The 16,963-nt window shown below is 46.0% G+C and overlaps 1 protein-coding gene across 3 annotated transcripts; it reads left to right on the forward strand.

Moving 5' to 3' along the window:
- Positions 1 to 719: 719 nt before the first annotated feature.
- ZNF641 (zinc finger protein 641) lies at positions 720 to 16,279 on the forward strand. 3 transcript variants are annotated; one of them, XM_030835252.3, is made up of 6 exons: positions 720 to 850; positions 3,518 to 3,726; positions 4,350 to 4,441; positions 5,630 to 5,759; positions 6,558 to 6,671; positions 7,541 to 16,279. In XM_030835252.3, exons 2-6 carry the CDS (start codon positions 3,543 to 3,545, stop codon positions 8,293 to 8,295), a joined length of 1,275 nt encoding a protein of 424 aa, XP_030691112.1. In that variant the 5' UTR covers positions 720 to 850; positions 3,518 to 3,542; the 3' UTR covers positions 8,296 to 16,279. The 3 variants fall into 3 exon arrangements, with proteins under 3 accessions (XP_030691112.1, XP_030691114.1, XP_060162278.1); XM_030835254.3 differs by having other exon boundaries at positions 5,672 to 5,759; XM_060306295.2 differs by lacking the exon at positions 720 to 850 and adding an exon at positions 870 to 912.
- The last annotated feature ends 684 nt before the right edge of the window (positions 16,280 to 16,963 follow it).

The raw sequence follows: 16,963 nt of genomic DNA on the forward strand, positions 1-16,963 counted from the left end.
ATTATACCCCAATAAAGATGTTAAAAAAATAAAGTATTAAAAAAAAAGTTGAAAGAAGTAGGTGAAGTGAATATCAACAATACATTTTAGCCGAACATATTCAAAATATTGCTTATTAGCTATTGTACATTTTGTTAATTAAGTCTTCTAAATCTGGTGTGTATGTTACAACACACCTCAATCCGGAGGCTGGTGGCTCCCGCAAATTGGACAATGCAGGCGCAAGGCCGACTTCAGACACACGTCTTGGTGAAGTCAACCTCGTTCAGAATTAGTGACTCCTCCTCAACGCTCTCTCCAGCCCCCTTATCATCACCCTGGCTATCCTGAAACCTAGAAGGTGAGCTCCTTGAGGAATTCCAGACCGTTGTCTCGAGAAATCTCTCTCACATCGATCGTTGGCATGTGAGGATAGGTTGTTAAATGTCGAGGTAATTAATGAACCTGTGTGCAAAGGACCCCACGGGAGGCCGCGTGGCCAGGACGGAAGATGGTCAGTCAGGGAGAGGGCGGGGTCGAGCCGCCAAGGTCGGCCGGGATCCTGGCGCCTGGGCCCACGGCGTCCAGGGTCGTCGGGCGCCGAGATGCGGGTCCGGGCCGCCTGGGGGCCCTGGAGGCGCAGCCCGTCCCCCGCCCTGGCCCCCACGCCCCTCGGCGCCGCCGCGGCCGCCGAGCCCCGGAAGCGGGCGGGGATTTCCTGTGCCCGCCCCGCCCGCGCCCGCGCCCGCTGGGCCGCCGTCTCCGCCTGTCGCTGGCTCCGCGGCCGCCGGCTCCGAGGAAAAGAGGGCAGAGGGGAGGGGCAGGCGGCGTCCGGGAGGGAGGCACCGGGCCACAGGCCAAGACGACCGGGGTGAGTGGGGCCGGGCGGAGGGAGTTGCGGCTGGAGGGAGGGACGCCTGGCTTCCCGGGGCGGTGAGTGGGGCCGGTCACCCGTGGGGGCGGGGAGGAGGGTCGTCGCGGCCTCTGGGTCGCTGCCATTCTGGGGGGATGTGGGTCGGCCACACTGACACTCTGTGCTCGCCCCTCCCGTCTCCCCGTCCCCCCATCGTCGCTGTCAGGCCCCGCGGGTTCGCACCGCTGTCACCGCTCGCAGGTTACCCCGCGGCTCCTTTTTCTTCACTTGCTCATGCCCCAGTTCACGAGAAACCTGTTTTCTGACCTCACTTCCCCTGCTCCAGCTCTGCCTCTCTCGGGTTCTCTGAAATCTGACCCTCTCGAGGGGCACTGTGACAAGGAGGGCAGAAGCAACCTTACTCTGGAGCGGGCGCCCGTCCCGCCCACGCCCCGCCCGGGACAGGGGCCAGGCTTCTCTGACAGCGCGACTGTCCCTGTGTCCTTGGACTACTCATTTCGGTAGCATGGCCCTTTCTCTATCCAACAACACTTGCTGCAGAAACCAACTTCTGCAGGTGCTATGCCCCCCAGATATGTGAGGAAAAGGGGGAAGTGAAAGTCTTAGAACCCCGACTCCAGTAGGCCTGGGATCATCCTGGAGCCGGGAGAAACCAGGTTAGGGCTGACACCTTAACTGCCCAGATGCTGGCTCTGAGAGAGCAAATATATTAGCAAATGCAGTTTGAGGACAAGTACCTGCCCCCTCCTTTGCTGATATTTCTGCTAGCACTTCCACAGGTTTTCTGTCAGTGGTCTGGAGAGGCTCACATCTGGGCTGTGAAAGAGGCTTCCTATCAAGGGACTCTGCTGCTGGAGAGATGGAGAAGTGGGTCTCAGAGGTGTCCAGATATTTACCTAGAGGTAAAGTCCTGAAAGAGGACTTTCAAACGGAGCTAGAGAATGAGGAAGACATCTGGTGAAGAGAGGGAATCCATGCTTTACATGTTAAAAGTTAAGTGAATACAGGGGCTGGAATTCAGAGGAAAAAGCTAAAATGGAACTTTTCCTTTATTGCTTTATTGGGAATTGTCCTTTCTCATGAGAATTCTCTGAAAAGGAAACCTTGTAAGCTGGGAATCAGTCCAGGATGCTCCCATGAGGCCCTGAGACATCTCTGGACTTCTGAGATGAAAGGGAAATTTGTTCCCTTCCTGTGCATTGAGCTTAGAGTTCCCACCTACCTCTTTTGTCGAAGACAAATAGGCAAGAAAATAAACAACTTGACAGTTGTCATTACCAATCCTGGGCTCCTGGATTCTTGCAAATGTTTTTGGATGGATATGAGTGAGCCAGAACAGTTACCAAGGTTCTGACCTGTTTTTGGAAGACTTTCACTGGCTCTGACTGCTTGGGCATTGAGTAAGAATCACAAAAATATGACGTTGCCAAGCAAAAAGGGACTCTTCACAGTCTCATAGACTATTTCCCTGCTGTAAGGCAGGGAGACCGCTATCACAACACAACCTGTCCTGCTCCTAAGATGTCCAGAGCAAAAAGCCTTCAACCAGGTCCTATGCACTGCAGGATTATTAGGAATGTTTTTTTAATCTAACCTAAATCTCTTCTCTTGCAATCAAGAGAAGAGATCTACATAGAGATAGAAAACATCTCTTTTTATTCATTGGCGGCATCATTCATCAGCCTTCTTCCCTAGTCAAGAGAAGACTATGTCCACTGTTTTGAACTTTCCCCCAGTGTACATATTTCCCATCCCTTTCTTCACTTTTGTTTCTTCTGATGGAACACACTCTGGCTTGACCATACGCTTCTTTAAAATTGAGTACATTTTTATAATGAGATCTGACTGGTTCTATCCTGTGTCTCAGGTTCTTTCCTGTGTCTTAAATCACAGGGCTGTTAATTCACCCCAGGGTCATGTTAGCAGCACCTGCTTCCCCTTTTCTACCTAGTCCAAACCCTTCCTTTTTTTCTTTTCCCAATCAGACATTAGCTCCTCACTGACCAACAGTTTCTCTTATCTTTTAGGGTTGCTTTAGAGTCTTATACTTGCTTTCCAAGTTATTGATCTTTCTACCATATTTACTACCAGTTCTCATTTTCTGCAACAGAGTGACAAGTTATATGTCTGTTTGTTGAGGCTTGTCCTAAGTAAGGCACCATTTGGTACAGCCTCATAAAAAATACACCCTTTGACTAGGATTTCTACCCATAGTAATCATTTCATTCTAAACTAACGGATGAGAATGGGATTTGTGGCAGAAAATCTTATGTGTAATTACATCTGTTTTTGTTGAGTGCAAGTCTGTTTGCATCCTGTCCTGCATATTTCCAGATTGCTTACATTCAGTGGTTGAAATTTCCAGTTAAGTATTTTCAGTTGTTGAAATTAATTGATAGCTTTTGAATTTCCAGAATTGTTCTTTTTTTTTAAAATGAAGTTCTTCCAGCCCCAAAATAACCATTTGTGACTTTGCTATGTAGCACCTGCTCTTTTCTGGCTCAGCTTCAATTGATTGGAACACATCAAGCTTTTAAAGTTCATCTTTCATCAAGCTCCTCCTATCCAGTGTCATCTTTTATCCCTGGGCTGTTCTCCATAACTCCCTTAGGAATATCACCCCTTTCCATTTTCATGGGCATAACAGATATGAATTTGTTCCAGGTCACAATTTGGGTTTGTAGCAAAGATGCTTTCAGAACAGACTGCAGCCTTGGGGACAGGATGGGAGTCAATGAGTGTTCAGCTGGATGGAGCAGAGCCCCAGGTGGAAAGGGGAAGCCAGGAAGAGGGGCCATGGAGGACAGCACCAGGGCCACTGGAGCACCTGTGCTGTGACCTTGAAGAGGAGCCACAGTCGCTTCAGGAGAAGGGTGAGAGCCCGGAGGGGGTGTGTGTGGGAAGCACAGTGCAGAGAATAGTCTTCTAATCTCTGTTGAAAAAGTAGAGTTAAAAATCCCCAAATCGCCATGGACTGACTACACAGCATAGTCAGTACCAGGACTAGGTCACAGAAATATAAGGAACTTCTGGACTCTGGTCACAGAAATACTAATATAATGAACACCTGGATTCTGCAAACCATGTAACTGGGCTTCTCCCGTTTCTTGCATAATCACTCCCTCCACGTGCTACATGGTTAGTGGTAACAAATATGGGAGACAAAGGAAGTGACAGAAACACTGACTGCTGTTGGAAAACACACTCAGTAAAATGCACTTTACAAGATGAAAATTACATTCAAATAATATAAGTTCAAACCACAGCTAGTCGAGTAGAAATGGATGAGATAAATACTCTACTAACAACCACTCAGTACCCTTTCAGGATATTTTGAGGGAGGGTCTTTTCTACTACATTTATGCATTGGAGTCTTACCAATGGGTATAAATATAGAAAAAAAAAGTGACCCTTAAGCCCCTCTAAAATAGGGCCCAGGCTCTAACTGGGAAAGATGGATGCTCCATGTCTAATGGTTCCTCTCTCCCCTCACCAGCTCAGTCGGCTCCCTGGGTTCCTGCCATTCCCCAGGAAGGGAGCACTGGAGATTGGGAGATGGCAGCTGCACTGCTTGCAGCTGGATCACAGGTGGGCTGTGTTCTTCCTTTGGCCTCTCTCAGGGTTTTCTCAACGCTGCCTTTCTACAGCCTTTGCATCATTCCATTGATTTGTCATTTCACATGACCACTAATGGTATGTCCATTTTATGTCTGAACAGATTCTGTCCCTTTCCAAGGGGCTCATAATACCGTTTTAAAAAATGAATGGAGGCATGATGAGAAGAAGGGAATTCCTAGAGGTTAGGTGTTTTTTTTTTTTTTAATGGATGGCTGTGCTATCCACAGGGGGAATTTAAGAATAATTCATTAATGTCCTTTAAGAAATGAATCTGGAAATATTAGGAAAAGAGGACCTGAAGGAAGCTTAGAAGAACATAAAGTAGGCAGGATTGGGTGGATGATAGAGCATTTATGGAAAAGAATAGAAGATAGAAAGATGTAAAAAGGGGCAGAGCCAGAGAGAGAAAACAGGTTTAGATTCAGAAGGCAAGGGGAGAGCCGTGGGAAGACAGTAATAATAGTAGTAGTAGTATCCATACTCCCAAAGTGCTTACCATGCTTGCTGTTCTCTGAGTGCTTTATGTATATTAACTCATTTTACCCTGAGAGAAACTCAGTTATCCCCATTTTACAGATGAGAAAATTGGACAGGAAAAGATTAAGGCACTTGTGTAAGGTCATACTGCTAATAAGTGGCAGAGCTCGGAGTCATTTGGCTCCAGAATCTGGGCTCCTAACTGCCACACTATGCTGCCTTAAAAGAAAAGGATATGGCATAATAGGGGAAGGGGGCAAGAAAGAATATTTTCTCTATATTCTTTTGTGCTGATAGGAAAGGAAAGGTCAAGTGGAGAAAGGAGGAGCTAGGACACAATTTCTACAAGGAAAAGAATAAGGCCGGTGAGAAGAGACTGGGCAGACACCTGTAACTAAACAGAGGGACCAAAGAGTTTGTGGTGCCTCCAACTTCTCATGGTCCCAATTTGGGAAAATCCTCTACAGCCGTTTTCCTCACTCATTCACAGACCATTACCTTTACCCCTTTCCTCATTTCCTCTTCACCAAAACCATATGCCCTGCCCAGGGACCTCTGGGCAGTTCTTTTTCTAGACACTCTCTTGCCCTCTCCCCTCTACTACTACCTCAGCCTTTTATACTGAGAACCCATTTCCCTTAAGGAACAGCTGCTGACAGATGATGCTACATTTTGTTTCAGGGCCTGGTAACCATCAAGGATGTGTCACTGTGTTTCTCTCAGGAGGAGTGGCGGAGCCTGGACCCTTCTCAGACAGACTTTTATGGAGAATACGTCATGCAGGAAAACTGTGGGATAGTAGTCTCTCTAAGTAAGCATGACCTTCCCCAGCCACTAAATGACTATGCTCTGGGAGAATGGAGTCGTGTGCTCCAGGGCTGTTGGAGAGCGTCTATTTGGGGTTCTTTTCTAGGCAGAGAATCTGTCTAAGCTTCCACTAGAGAAAGAATGCTAGAGTTAATTCAAAGGGAATGGAAGTAAAGTGTCATATTTTTAAAAACAACAAAATGATGTGCATTATTAGAGAAGAGAACTTTAGGCTCTTCTTGGTTGGGAATTGGGAGGTTCTTTCAAAGCAGAGAGAAGGACATCTAAGAGATGGAACTGAGTCCTTGGAAACTCAGAAACCACCTAGGGAAAGATGGGAGTGTAGGTGGTGAGACAGCTGCAGTAGGGCTAATTAAGTGAAGTTATGACCAGAAAAGACAGTGGGACTGGAAGTATTTGAAATTTGAGTGGAAGAGAGCACTCATTGGGAAGAAAGTATGATTTTCTGAAAGAAAGAAGAGGGACTGAACAGAAACGGGAGGGGGGAAGAGGGAAAGGCTTGTATCTGGCCTTCTATCTTTTCATGTTTTAGTATTTCTCTGCTGATGTGGTTGCGCTGTGTCTTAGCTGCGGCACACGGGATCTAGTTCCCTGACCAGGGATCGAACCGGGGCCCCCTGCCTTGGGAGCATGGAGTCTTAACCGCTGTACCACCAGGGAAGTCCCCTGGCCTTTCTTTTATCTATAGAGTTCCAGGGAATAATCTAGGAAACAGCTTTTTTCAGAAATGAGAATTACGGTTGAACTAATTGACATCTCTGTTTTCCTTTCCCATGGGCAGGATTTCCAATCCCCAAACTGGACATGCTTTCTCAACTAGAAGGAGGGGAAGAGCAATGGGTTCCTGACCCCCAGGACTTAGAAGAGAGGGACATTCTGAAGGTCACATATACAGGTAATGACGTAGAACACACTCAGCCACGGCCTTCACCCCTTTTGGAGTTTCATCATTACACGGCCCTCTAATCCGTCCTCTGCCTCAGAGAGTTACAGTACTGAAAGGTTTAGAGATCTTTTTCTTCAAAAGCAAGACGGTGTAACACAGTGGTTTACAGGGCAGGCTCTGGAGCTAAACTTTGTGGATCTGAATCCAGGACCATACCTGTGGAACCTTGGAAAAGTAATTAACTTATCTTTGGGTTCCTCATCTATAAATTATCGTGAGATTTAAATATGTAACCATAGTAGAACAGTACCAGCCACATAATAAGCACTCAGTAAATGTTAATTGTTGTGGTTGTTCAACCTGCCACCCATTGTGGAAATGCCTTCCACAGTGTCTCTAGTGCTGACAGGTGGTCACCCAGCCAGTGATGATTGTAGCACGTTTCTTAACTCTCTCCATCTATGCTTAGGCAGGAAGATGGTGATTAATAGTTTTTTTTTAAGTGCTAAATAAATAACAGTAATAAATAAGTAACAACAATAGCATAGACCATTTACTAGTGCTTACTATATGCAGGTACTATCTGTCTTATAACATCTATCTTATAATGATTCCCATTTTACAGAAGAAGAAATGAAAGCCTACAGAAGTTAAGTGGGAAAGCTGAGATTCGAAATTGGGTATCTGTCTCCTAAGCCTAGGCTTTTAACCTCTGTACCTCTTGAACTGTCTTATACAACATTAAAATCTGTTCTCTCAGCCTTTATGGGGTGAGGTTTAGGCCCTAATAGGCATCATACAACCTCACCTCTGACTCAGGTCCTGGGGTACTCCCTTGTGACTCCCCTCTTGGGGTCGGTATTTTCCCTTCTCCACAGGAGATGGAAGTGAGCACGAAGGGGATACCCCTGAACTAGAAGCAGAACCTCCCAGAATGTTATCTAGTGTGTCTGAAGATACCGTTCTCTGGAACCCAGAGCAGGATGAGAGCTGGGATTCCATGCCCAGGAGCTCCAGAGGCATGCTCCTTGGCCCACCATTTCTTCAGGAAGATAGCTTCTCAAACCTTCTGTGTAGCACAGAAATGGATTCCCTGTTAAGACCGCACACGTGCCCCCAGTGTGGGAAACAGTTTGTGTGGGGCTCCCACCTTGCCAGGCACCAGCAAACACACACTGGGGAGAGGCCCTACAGCTGCCTCAAGTGTGAGAAGAGCTTTGGGAGAAGACATCACCTGATCCGACACCAGAAAACCCACCTACATGACAAACCCAGCAAGTGCTCTGAGTGTGGCAAGAATTTCCGATGCAACTCCCATCTGGCCAGCCACCAGAGAGTACATGCAGAAGGCAAGTCCTGCAAGGGCCAAGAGGTTGGAGAGAGCCCTGGGGCTCGGAAGCGGCAGCGCGCTCCCCCAGTGCCGAAGTGCCACGTGTGCACTGAGTGTGGGAAGAGCTTTGGCCGACGGCACCACCTGGTGAGACACTGGCTGACGCACACCGGGGAGAAGCCCTTCCAGTGCCCGCGCTGTGAGAAGAGCTTCGGCCGTAAACATCACCTGGACAGGCACCTGCTGACCCACCAGGGACAGAGTCCCCGGAGCAGCTGGGACAGAGGGACATCTGTCTTTTAAAATCTGTTTCTGTTGCAGCTGTGGTCACATCTTTCAACCGGTGCTACCAGGAGTCTCTGCCAGAGCTGACCCTCTCCTGCATCCCCGTGGCCAGAGTCATGAGTCCCAGTCCATCCCTAGAAAGATGAGGTTCCAGCATTGGCCAGAGTATTTCTCACCAGTTCTATGAGATGCCACATAAAGTAGAGTTCTTTGGGCAAAACTTTTGGGAAACAGTGCCTACTGCATGGGCTGATATTCAGCCTGAGCCCATTCTCCAGGGTACAGTGGTACCAGCAGTTTTTGGCTAAGGCCCAAACTGCTTGGATTGGTTGGTTGGAGCTTATGCCATACCAGTCGTTAAATATTTTGAGTATCACCCTTCCATAACATAACTATTCTCTCTCTCTCTCTCTTTCTCTTTCTCTCTCTCTATATATCTATATCTACATCTATATCTATCTATATATATACATATATATATAAAGAGAAAGACCATATTGGCATATTAAAGGCTCTGAAAATTTATGCAGTAGAGCAAATGGTTAAGCCTCTTTTAATGCAGTGTTTCCTAAATTTATTTGACTTCAGTATCCTTTTTATCTCATATCCCACAGAACTGGTGACTCCATGAAACATACTGGTGAACACTGGGTTAGAGAGTAACGAGGAAACAGGAAAGAGATAGTGATCAGGCACCCAGAGCCCCCTTTTTTATCCAGATGAAAGCTGAGGGGCCGACCTTCTTATTGTGTGGGCCCATCATCCTTACACCGATCATCTGAACATACATCCACACCTCTCACCCAACCTGCTGAAAAACAGAAACAATAACCTTCTCACCCCTATTCCTGCTCCCTTCACCCTGCGTATACATATATCCAGCTGAGAGACCACACTACAGTGCTAAGAGATGGACCTTATACCCCCAAGTAACCCAGGCCCACACAGAAGAAAAATACTTTATCCCCTTGAACAGACCCCTTTCCTCTTGACAGTGTCTTTATGTGTCTGTGTATCTGTGTGCAGGGTCTTTGAAGAGAGCATGCAAAGTGCAAACTGTATAAGCTAGATTTTCTAGGGGCTATGTTCTGGGGATGAGGGTAGTGGGGATTGTAAGGATTTTTTTGTTTTGTTTCAAGATAGTAAGTAAGCTGAGTGATCAAGGGAGCCCTAGTGGAAAGGGTTAAGTTGTGGGAGTTGAGATATAAAGCCTTCCCCAGTATCACTGAGATCAAGACAACTGTGGATATTTAAGTCTAGGTCTGAATCTCTGGGCCACAGATTCTTTTTGCCAAAGTGGAGAGAGAAAGAGACATCCTCAGTGAGGTGAGCTGTTTCTTAATTGATTTTAAGCAAGGTACATTTAGAAGCTTTGTGCTTAGTGGATTTTTTGGTCTTGTTTGAAGTGCTGCGAAATTAAGGCAGGAGTCACAGTGCCTGCAGGTTGTTATCGTCACTCTTGTTTGACCTTGACTGCCTCATCAAGGGGGCAGAGTTATTCTTGTGGATCTCATTCCCCTAAACAGAACTTTAGGGGAAATGGCTGTGGCTTAGCTATTCAGCTGATGCAGGGTAATGAGCTTTCTGGTTGATTTTCCTCCCAATTCTGGAAAGGTGTCTGCACTAAGACTCTTAACTCCAGAACTTGCATAAGTATTCTAGCATCCATTAGTTGATGAGTTGGTCATTGTTTCTCTTTGTTGATGATGTGTTAATACCAATCTTATCATTTAAAAATTACCTTGTATGTAAGAACAGTTTGGGGTTAGGGAGGGAGAAAAGCAAAGAGGATGGAAGTGGGATATTTTCTCTTTAATGCTTAGATTCCGGTTTTTCCTTAACACACGTTTCTCAACCACAGTTGGTGGAATTAACCAGAGAGGCAAGAGGAAGTTAGCTGCAACAGTCTAGTTTAATGACTGTTCCACTTCCTTAGGAAAAACTGGGTGAATCATAGCTCCTTAGAGTCCTGGGCCCAAATGGAGCCAAAAATAGGGTCATTTTGCTCACTGGGCTTCTTAGAGTGGATATGACTTGAGCAACCCAGCCCCTACCTCCCTTCTACTCAGAGCAACCTTCCCTCTTTGCCCAGAATGTACTTCTCTTGCTTATGTTCCTATGAATAGAGCAAAATGGCCAGCCCTTTGTAAGGCATCCTTGTCCCAGGTCCTCAGAGACAGGAGCATTTTAGGATCAGTATTAGGAGATGCCCCAGGGCACAGGAAAATATTGGGTTCCACTGGCAAAACTGGACTATGCCATTTCTTTTACCCTCCCACTATGCCTCATTCATTAATACACATCAGCTCTTTGTGAGCAATGGTTCAGTACCTGTTTTGGATCACAGGCCCTTTTGAGAATCTGATAAAAACCAGAAACTCACTTTTGAGGAAAAAAAGATCTTAGTAATTCACTTAGTTTTGCATACACATTTAACAGGTTCAGAGCTCATCCATGGAGTCACTAAACAGGGGTCACAGAAAGGGAGTCACCCTGACCCAATATGGTCATTATATATTTGTGTCAAGAATTACAAGGCAAGGATCACTAAACATTTTAAGGACTGAGATACCAGAGGCAACAGGATATAAGGAGTGTCTAGCCTTTAATGACTTGAAGGGTAGTGCTTACATTCTACTCTATGTTTTTTAAAAAATTCATATGACATGCTGACAAATCCAGCTCCTCACGAACCTTGTTTTAAAGACTTGTATGAGGTGACTGTCCGTACCATCGGATCATGCCTCTTAACGACCAGGTGTTAACCTCCAGCCTTTGATCTGCTTTAGTAATTGTAAGGTGAGAAAATGAAGCCCCCAAAGTGTAGGTGCACTCATAGCACCCAACTGAAAGGCAGCATGGCGTCTAAGGGCATTCTGCAGAAGGGGCATCCCTTTAGGTCATTTCTGCTGTACTGCTGTCTTCTCTACCTCCGTCCAACACCACTTCCCTTGGACGAAAAATAAAATAAGCAACAGCCATCAGCTGGGCAAAGAGATTTGAGTGGTTTTTCCCACAGGGAATACTCCCATCTTCCTCCCAACTGCCTCTGCCACATGTCTACCCTATCCTATCCCCTTTAAATAAAAAATATCTCCGTGTTCTCTCTGAGCAAAATGTAAAATAGGGAAGTCCATCTTTAGGGACCTGTCACCTTTTTCCCTCTGTGTGGTGCCTCTACCCTATTCAGAGCCCAAGTATCCTTGCCTTTCCACCCCATCAGAGTATCTCTGCAAAGAATCCCTTACAATGGAGATTGTAACCAAAGGGTTAGCTTTCTCAGAACTATCTACATTTTAAACTGTAGTTCTGATAGTGGAAGTGGAAAAGGGAAAAGATTTTCCCTTGTTAAAGTGATGTTACGCCTTCAGGGAGCAAAGGGGTGATGACTGGGGACAAAATCCTCCCTTTTCCAGCACTCCTACAGTCAAACCACTGTTTCCTATTTCCATCAAGGGCAAGGTGAGCCCTGACTCAGAACCAGAGGTTCCAGAAGACAAGTTCTTTCCATCTCTGTTCAGTTGAGTACACTGGATGGGGGTGAGTGGGGTTGGGCAACAACGGAAAAGTGAAATCTATTCCCTTAGGCCCCTTAGAGATCCTGAGATGGCAAAGTTTAATTCTATTCCTCAGAGTGCTGTACTAGGCCATGGATCTCAAAATGCAATCTTCGGACCAGAAGCATCAATATCACCTGAAACTTGTCTTAGAAATGCAAATTCTCACCCTGGACAAACTGAATCAGAAACTTTGGGGATGGAACCCAGGAATCGGTCTTTTAACATGCCTTTTAACCAGGGTATTTGATGTAGGCTTAAGTTGAAGAACCACTGGCTAGGAGATTCAAATTCCATTTTAATCAGTGGTTCCTCACCGTCTTCAAATAGGGAGAGATGGAATCTTCACACCCCTCTTCTCAGATTTATTTTCTGCAAAATCCTAGGCTAGTTGCTCCTCAGTTCAATTCCTCTCGAGTCCCAAGTTATTCCCCCACCCTTAAGTCAGTGAAAGAACTGGGTTAGTCACCAATTTCAGAAACTGTGGTGGGGTAACTACCAAGCTGTTGTAATTGGTTGGGGCTGGAGCTTCTTAAATGGGTATTGAGAATTCATGGGTCTAGAAATCTGAAAAGACAAAAAGGAGCAGACACCTCAAAGAAGGTAAATCCAATGTAAAACCGAAAAATCCAAAGAAATGGTCCTCCTTTGTTAGTTATCTGGTCCTTTTTCAGGCCTAATAAGTTGCCCTGGAGGTAGGCGGGGTGGGCATTTAGCACAAAGGTAGAGAGTAAGGCCATCTGTCCCAAGCCCCTAAGGACCCACGTATTCCTACCCCACAATTGCACTGGAGACCAATAAGGGGCCATGCAGAGGATTCCTAACCATGATTTGGCCAACCCAAATCATGGGCAAGGGCAGCAGGAGTATTAGAGAGCCCCCAGGACATAAGAGGAAACCAGGGTCATTTAGTAAGATATGACACAAGCAAGATTTGAACCTAGACTCTGTTTACTAGGTAGAGGTTGTAACCAATTAAGCCATGGTACCTATGTCAAAACTGCTTCCTCCTGCTTTGAAGATTCTGTCCAGTTCAGGCTACAGGAAGGGATCTGTCTTGCAGGCCCTGGCCCTAATACCTCCTCCACCCCCTCTCCTAGACATACCCATGAAGATAGTTGCAAACCTGCCACCTCTGTGGGGCTCTGCAGCGTCAGAAGGTTAGAGTGAACCCAGGTTTCTTTGGGGGAGGCAATCAACCCCTGTCTCCTAAGGCAGAGAAGGGTGGCTACAGCTTTCTTCAATTCCAGGCCTCAGGCTCTCCCTCTCTCCTTTCCTGCCACAGCCTCCATCCAGTAAGCAGAGCTCTTCCTCCACTCTTCACTCCCACTTCTGTTTTTCAGTTGGTTTGGCTTTTCTGTTTTGTTTTGCCTGGGGAATGCCACACCTTTCCAAGGGTATTTGTTCTTCCCAATTCCTATCCTTTTTCCATTATAGTTTCTCACTTCAAGTTTCTAGCCAATTCCATTCCATCGTGAGCCCACTTGCTACCTGTCCCTCTGCCTATCGTCCCGTTTCTTTTCTGTCATCTTCAAGCCTAAGTAGAGTCCATTGCTCCTATTTCCCACTTTCTTCCCTCAGATTCTTGGCTTGGCTGTAGCATCTCAGCTGCCATCTCCCCACTCTACCTCTCTCTCTCATACACATCTCCGCACATCTGGACTTGGCCAAGGTTGCCTGTACTGCCAAATCCAGGCTCTTTACTCCCTCCCTACAGGCTCTTCTTCCCTTGATGAAGTTTCCATTTTTTGCATGCTTACTACGTCCCAGGCACTGGCTGTCCCAGGCCTGGGAGACTGAGTATGGTGATGGCCCCTGTACTTAGCATGTTCCTCAGCCGACCCCTCCACTGCCACCACTTTCCTGCCACACCTCAGGACACTGTGCGCCAAGGGACCCTCTTCCAGGCAACTCTGGGGGTGTATGCCCACTGGCCATCCAGCCCAACAGCCTAGTGCCTGCCAGATTTCTAGCTATTGTCTGACTTGGTTCCCTCTGATGGACAGTGAACTTCCCATTGATTACCCAACCAGGGACCTTCATCTGTATCTTTAGAGATCTATAATACAGTATGATCCCTGTCAGTTGAATAAAGGATGTATTGGCTGTGTCGCTGACTTCCTTTCTCCATCCTCTCCTCTCCCTTCCATTCTCAGCTCTTCTCTCCTGATAAAAAGGCTGCAGCAGAGTGGGAAACACCAGATGGCTCCAGGGGGAGTCACGCAGCCATGCAGGAGCCCCCTCGCTGCCCCTCCCAAAACACACACCTCAAGATACCACAAGTTAGGTCTCCCCACCTCCCTCCTAGTGTCTTGGCTCCCAGATGTCACTCCCAACAACTAGGGAGGCAACCCATTCTGGAGCCTCAGGGAGCAGAGTGCTGAGCAGGCCGGGCCAAGGGTGAGCTGAGTGAGGGCCTAGCACATGAATTTAAGGACGCCTTCCATCTCAGGGTCGTTTAAGGGCTGATCCACTCTTGAGAGACCCTTAGAGTGCTGAGCCTGAGTCTGGAGCCTGAGGTGGTGGTAGTGACTGAACTGACCCCCTAGACAAATTTGCAATTATTGGAGGTTTGGGGGGAGCCAGAGGAAACCTGCACAGATGGGGTTAGACAGGAACTGGGTCCACCAGATGCATTCACCTTTGAGCGTGAAGAGGATGGGCATCTGGTAGAGGGTATCAAGAGGACAGGGTAAGAAACAGTGTGGGGAAAAAACATGGAAACCTGGCCTGGGTAAAACCACCAGCCTGTGACCCACTGACATGGCCTCTCACCCATGGAGCTTCACTGGGGTGGGGAGAGGGAATCACTTTGCAGGCATTGGGTGCAGCCCAAAGGCTTTGCTCTTCTTCATGGGAGTTGCCTTCAAGAGCTTCAGTCCTACTGCTTAGGGGGTGATCTGCCTCTGCAGCTTTCTTAACACCAGCCAGGCTGTTTTGCTACCTGCCTCGTACTGCATATGTTTCATTATTTTCTTGCGTTCACTCTTACTTCCCCCCCCACCCAGGCACTTGGAGTAAAACGTTTGACATGTCTGATCTTTCCCCTAACCAAAAAGGGGAAGAGGGAAGGAACTGACAGAGGGAGGAGAAACACAACTGTGATTGTTCATTGATGGGCCTGTTCTCTCAGCCAGTTCCAGTGGTCGACTGAAATCCTGACTTCCTTCTACTTACTCTCCTATCAGTGTCTTTCCTAGCATTGACAGGACTCATGCTGACACTCCGTCAGTCTTCAGTTCCTCTCTTCCAAATTCTTTGGCTTTTTTAAAGTCCTTTCCAGCATGGTGTCCATCAATTAACTCCCCAAGCAACCTGTCTTCCTGTCCTTGCTAGGCCCTTAGGTTTTGGCTGGATCTGCAGCCCAACCAGACAGCCTTGCCATGTTAGAAGTCCTCAGAGGAGAAAGAAGAATAGGAGAAATCTATTGCTTTGAGACCACTGACAAATGGAAATATTTTCATGTTCTGAAAACACACTCCCCCCAATGTGTTGGAGAACACTTTTCCCTACAAGAAACCGCTAAATTATTAAAACACTCAAGTGTATAAATGAATTCTAAACTTCTGACCTTTCCCTACATAAAAAAAGATGTAGAGCTAATGAGTAGATGGTGAGGCCCCACTCAACATCTATAACTGTAGTGAAGAGAGCACTGGATTTGCAGTTAAAAGTCAATTTCTAAATTGTACATTTTCTAAACATTAGCTTTTTAATTTAAAATCTAAGAGATTGTAGTGAAGTAAAATGAAATAGTGCATGCGAAAGTATAAACCACCTTATAAACGAAAAAGCTATAACTGACAATTATGTGGAAATTTCTACCTTCTTTTTGAACAAGTTACAATTTATACGAATCTGAAAATGTGTTAAATGAAACACATTTCTATGTGTTTCCTACAATTCCCATCACCTTCCCTCACAATAGAGAACCACTTAGATTTTTTGTGTGTAATCTTCCAGAGTTTCTTTATACAATTGCAAAGAGATATGTTTTCCTTCATTTTACACAAAAGGTAGTCTGTATACTCAATGTCTTGAATTTTTTCCACTTAATTTATCTTGGGGAGCTTGTCATAACAATACATAGAGAATCTCCCCCTTTTTGTAGCTGTATGCTGTTTCACTGTATTGAAGGTTCACAGTTTAACCAGTCCCCTAGTGATATTTCCATTAATATCATTTAGTGCAATGCTGCAGTAAATACCTTGGACATAAGTCTTTTCACAAATGCATTAATATCTAAAAGGTAAATTCCTAAAAGTGGTTCCACTGGGTCAAAGGACATCTGAATTTGTAATTCTGAAAGCCAAATTTCTTCCACTGGGGTCATGGAGATTTACACTCCCACTAGCATTGTATGTGAGTGCCTGTTTCCCCACAGCCTCACCAATGGAGTAGGTTCTTAAACATTTTAGATTAAAAATGCTGTCTTATTGTTTTAATGTGCATTTCCCTTATGAGTAAAGTTACACTTTTTTCATATATATATATATATATATTTTTTTTTTTTTTTTTTTTTTGCGGTATACGCGGGCCTCTCACTATTGTGCCCTCTCCCGTTGTGGAGCACAGGCTCCGGACGCGCAAGCTCAGCGGCCATGGCTCACGGGCCCAGCGGCTCGGCGGCACGTGGGATCCTCCGAGACCGGGGCACGAACCCGCGTCCCCTGCATCGGCAGGCAGACTCTCAACCACTGCGCCACCAGGGAAGCCCACTTTTTTCACATTTTTAAAGGCCATTTGTATTTTTTTTCAACAACTATTGAATATTTGATGCTAGAGGACATTACAACTCTAAAGTCCAACAATTTTCTGATCATCGTTACACTAGGCAGTTGAGATAAAAGAAGAGCAAAGAATTGATGTCAGGGATGTCCTATTTGCTCTGACCAAGGTTAAATACCCGAATATGCCACTAGAATGTGAGCACTGAAAAGTGGGGATTATGTTTTATCCATCTTTAGTCCCAGCAAAGGGTTTAGACTCTCGCAGACACTTAGTCATTTGTGAACAACAGGGATGAGATGAGTTATTCTTAGGAATTTCTTCCACAGAAGTATGGTCTAGATAATCTGGATAGCCTACCTATGAGTTAAGGTCATTTCTCATATTTCATTAGAACCACC

The sequence above is a fragment of the Globicephala melas genome, chromosome 10 (assembly GCF_963455315.2).
Source record: "Globicephala melas chromosome 10, mGloMel1.2, whole genome shotgun sequence".
Classification (NCBI taxonomy): Eukaryota; Metazoa; Chordata; class Mammalia; order Artiodactyla; family Delphinidae; genus Globicephala; species Globicephala melas.

Coding starts and splice junctions, on each gene's coding strand:
- ZNF641 (XM_030835252.3), top strand. CDS start 3,543: ATGCTTTCAGAACAGACTGCAGCCTTGGGGACAGGATGGGAGTCAATG. Junction 4,442..5,629: donor TGCTTGCAGCTGGATCACAG/GTGGGCTGTGTT, acceptor ATTTTGTTTCAG/GGCCTGGTAACCATCAAGGA. Junction 6,672..7,540: donor TCTGAAGGTCACATATACAG/GTAATGACGTAG, acceptor CCTTCTCCACAG/GAGATGGAAGTGAGCACGAA.